Source organism: Setaria italica, chromosome VII, assembly GCF_000263155.2.
Source record: "Setaria italica strain Yugu1 chromosome VII, Setaria_italica_v2.0, whole genome shotgun sequence".
Classification (NCBI taxonomy): Eukaryota; Viridiplantae; Streptophyta; class Magnoliopsida; order Poales; family Poaceae; genus Setaria; species Setaria italica.
Genome location: NC_028456.1, coordinates 18,883,449 through 18,887,927, shown reverse-complemented (window position 1 = coordinate 18,887,927; position 4,479 = coordinate 18,883,449). Strand labels below are relative to the sequence as shown.

General features: G+C 54.4%; 1 protein-coding gene across 1 annotated transcript; it reads left to right on the top strand.

Annotated features, from left to right (window-relative positions):
* Window positions 1–521: 521 nt before the first annotated feature.
* On the top strand, window positions 522–2,468 carry LOC101771554 (probable BOI-related E3 ubiquitin-protein ligase 3). The gene is made up of 2 exons (XM_004975440.4): window positions 522–1,081; window positions 1,191–2,468. Exons 1-2 carry the CDS (start codon window positions 644–646, stop codon window positions 1,713–1,715), a joined length of 963 nt encoding a protein of 320 aa, XP_004975497.1. The 5' UTR covers window positions 522–643; the 3' UTR covers window positions 1,716–2,468.
* The last annotated feature ends 2,011 nt before the right edge of the window (window positions 2,469–4,479 follow it).

The following is a 4,479-nucleotide window of genomic DNA, read 5'->3' as shown; positions in this document are numbered from 1 at the left end:
CTCCATTTAGTTTCTCTGTTTGGAAGTTTAGGGATTAAAAAGTCAAAAGAAAGAGACTAAACTTTAGTCCCATGAACCAGACAGGACTTAGTCCAAACAGGACCTTAGTCCTGGATCCAAATAGGAACCAAACATGCACTTCATGGCATGGAACTGTAGGCCTGTGATGGCTATCCAAATTCCAAGCACTAGCTAGAGTGCTATTAACGTTTGCACTGACCATGAAACATGGAATGGCCGCCCCATCATATCCATCCATCCAGCCAGCCAGCCGGACCACCGCCCAACCAGCCAGATTCCACATCACGTTCCTCATCTTTACACTACACCCACGGCTATGTGTATCATGACGCTACTTGCTAGGCGCTACAGCAAAGAACGGCGTCCGCCACGCCCGGCAGTGTGCCGGTCGAAAGCGAGCCCGCTTTTGTCGCGCTCCGATCCGAACGCATCCGCCGCGCCGACGTGTGGTGATTTGGTTACCGCCGTGTCTTCCCCACCCACACGGCCACACGCAGGAGTCACGGCTCCTTGTCATGGCTTCCCGGCCTTAACCGTGGCAATATATATAACCACCCACGCCGGCAAACCATCCAACTGCCCATCCATTCCCACTTCCACTGCCCACCCAAACGCGTTCGCCATGGCCGTGCAGGCGCGGCACTTCTCCCACGACTTCCCGGCGGCGGTGGGCGGCTCCCTGTTCCTGGACGAGTACGCCGGGTGCGCGCCGACGACGGCGCCGGCGTGGCCTCGGGACACGACGGTGCTCAGGGACTTCCCGCGCAGCGACCTCGCCTGCAACTACGGCTTCGTGCCGCGGAAGAGGCCGCGCCTGGCGGCGGCGGAGGCGCCAGCGGCGGGATGTTTCTTGGACGATCAGCGCGCGGTTATGATCCCGGCGGGGATCGAGGGTCTGGTGGCAGTGCCATCTGGCGTCGTCGATGCGCAGAGCAGGGTGGTGGGCTCCGGCGTCGCGTCCACCAGCGGGAGGGCGGCTAATGGCGCGAGCGCGGCGCGGGGCTTTCTGGCGTGGATGCACCACCAGGGCATGGAGATCGATGCGCTCGTAAGGCTCGAGGTACGGGCTTGATCGATGCAGGATTTGCGTATTGGTTGGGATCGAATTCTTGCTTGGATGGGACGGGATGGTGTTTGATCAGCAGTGCTTGTGATTTGGCTATGTGCAGGCAGAGAGGATGCGCGCGGGTCTGGAGGAGGCGCGGCGGAGGCATGCCCGTGCGCTTCTGGCCGCCGCGGGCCGCGCCGCGTCGGGGCGGCTGCGCGCGGCGGAGGCCGAGGCGTCGCGCGCGCTCCGGCGCAACGCGGAGCTGGAGGAGAAAGCCCGGCAGATGGGCGCGGAGTGCCAGGCGTGGATGGGCGTCGCCAGGAGCCACGAGGCCGTCGCCGTCGGCCTCCGCGCCACCCTCGACCAGCTCCTCCAGTCGCCCCGTGCGGCCGAGGGCGATGCCGAGGACGCGCAGTCGTGCTGCTTCGAGGCGCCGCCGGCCGCGGGAGACGTGGACGGTGCCGCGGGGTCGTCCAAGGCCGTGGCGGCGGCACCGTCGTGCAGGTCGTGCGGCGGCGGCGAGGCGTGCGTGCTGCTGCTGCCGTGCCGGCACCTGTGCCTGTGCCGCGCGTGCGAGGCCGCCGTAGACGCGTGCCCCGTCTGCGCGGCCGCCAAGAACGGCTCGCTCCACGTCCTGTTCTCCTGAGGCGTGCCGTGCTCGTCCGTGGACGCGCGGATGACAACGGCCTGGCTCCTCCCACAAGGCCGAGTCAGAGCGAGAGCACGCTATCCACTTCAGTGCCACGCCGTCCTCGCATCATGCCGATGGGCGGAATAGCGTAGCATCCTGGGAAGGAGATTATGTGGAGAATGGGCAACGGCGCAAAACAATTCTGTTCAGTCGCACATGAATTGGAGGTACCCGAAGGTTGACGTCCAGACTGAATCGTGCGAAGGTAGTTCAGCTTGCAGGAGTTAGCTGCAGAAATGGAGACAATGTCTGACGAGCACACGTGTTCTCTTGACAAAGTCACCAATGGCTGAACCAACGAACAGTTCTTTGCTGGAAAAGCTTTCTTTCAGTGTAGATTGTCAACAAATTATCGATTCGTCTGAAGTCTGAACCAATCCTTGAGGTGCTTTCAGATCTCTGAAGAATGGTGCGCGTTACACCTCTCAAGCGATTTGGTAAAACTCTAATCCGACAACGATGCACGGCGGGTGTCCCGCGACTCGCGAGGAGATGATGGCGTCGATGTACATATTTTGTGCAAGCGAGAGGGGTTCTGGTTTCTGAATGGTGAAGTTGTGAAATGATGCCAACACCGCTGCAGAAATCAGGCCTGCACAAAAGTATCTTTAAAGTGATGATTATTCGAAGTGATCCGTGTACTTTAGATAACTTGGTAGAATGGTACACCCCATCCTAAATTATTATTTATTCTGACTTTTTTTGGTACATGACTTTTGCCACGTATTTAGATATAGCATATATTTAGGAGCATTGCCATTTATCTAGACGTAGCATATATTTAGGAGCATAACAAAACTTATAAATCTAGAAAAATTAATAAATTTAGAAAAACTAAAACGAATAGTAATAGTAACTTAGGATGGATGGAATAGCATTTCAGTGACACGTAGTGATATCGTCGTCCTATGCAACAGGGAGCTAGCATATGGCTGATAATAATTTAAAAAATTTGGACAGCACAAGCCAAAAGAAAAAGGTTTGGACGGTACAAGCACGACAATGACTCGCTAATCCATGGCGCCCATGCCGTCCATCCAAGGTCGGCATGCGTTTTGCAGTTGCAGCGCGCCCTGCCTGTAATCTGCCGTGCGCATTGGTGGTACTTATTGCACTACTGCACTCCTCTTTTTCTTCTTTTGCCGCTGTCGCCATGTCCGTGTGGGATCACTGTGGATGATGCCTCCGGAACCTAAAAGTTTCAGCGCCAAACACAAAGGCTAGGTAGCTAGCCAGCGCCATCGATCAGTCCCTTGCTCCCCTGTCTCATCTCTTAAATAATCGGGCGCGCCCGATTGGACTCGTAAACTATGGATTGCACAAGCTGCGACTTTTGCGCTCGCTCGGGCGCTCGCTGTTGTGTGCAAGCAGGGATGCACGCTGCTGGGCTAGCGTAGGTAGTCGGTGGCGTACGGCGACTTGGCCGGCAGGTAGGTCAAGGGGCTGTGTGCTCTCCATCAGCGGAAAGCGATGAGATGACGGCCGCCGGGACGAAAGGCGTGGCTGCGTGAGCCCGGGGGCAGCATGGGCCACGCGCGCACTGGCCCTCGCTCGCGTGTAGCCGGCCGCGCAACAGGCTGACCATGTGATATATAAACGCCAGCTGATTAACCAGGTCATCATCAGCTTTGGGCCGCTGACAAGCACAGGCCTGAATGCCCGATCGCACGCAACGGCTCGCGCTTGACTGGGCCTGTTCGCTTCAGCTTATAAGCCGGCTGAAAAGCTGAAACGGCTGATTTGTTGTGAGAGGAAAACACTGTTTGGTGACTGATAAGCCAGCTGAATAAGCTGGAGCGAACAGACCCTTTAACTTCGTCTACACCATGGACGGACAGACTTTTTAAGGACAAAATACTCTCTTAAGAAAACGGTACAGTATATTGGACCAGGTTAAGTTGGCATCACCTTTAAAAAGAATCACGTCAATCCGTACGCCTTGCATTGCAACAGCACGAGCGGACAACGGTACAGTATATTGGACAGGATCGATCGGAGGCCCACACATGGGCTGCGCGATTGTTTGATTTCGCTTCCTTGGGACCATCGCATAGCGAATTGAGAGGGACAGGGACATCATCAGAGCGCCCTGCGCGGCGTACGTGGGGCACCCAGCAAATGCTATTCCTGCCTCCGCTTTAGGACAAAGGATGTTGAATAGATTTTGGATCATATCAAACAGGGGCTGCTGAAGAAAAGAGATCTCAGATCTAGGATATTGAAGAGCTGGTCGAATGGACCAAATTGATTGATTGCCTTTGCTTTTGGGATCCTGAAAAAGAGCGAGGCCTCCTTTGCAATGTAGGATTCTCAAAACATAGGAATAAGAAAAATGTAGAATTCAAGTGGGTTGCCAACTACAACCCCACAGGAATTCATAATTCATAATGTAGGAAAGTTTCCTATGAATATTTGGATACAACACGGAAAACATAGGAATTGAGAAGAGAGACACAAAGGAAATTTTCCAAGAGGTTGGACCTCATATTAGATTTCCACCAAAATTCCTTTGGACTGAGGTATTCTATAGAAATTCTATAGGATTTTTGATGCCCAGTCCTTTGTTCCAAAGGGATAACAAAGGAATCGAAAACAAAGGAATGACAGAAACACAGGAAAGGAAATGATGGAGTGGCAAAACAAGGGAATGGAAAAACACGGGAAGTTGCACTGAGTGGTGTTTGGAACGCAGGAATGAAATATAAGTATATATGTGTAT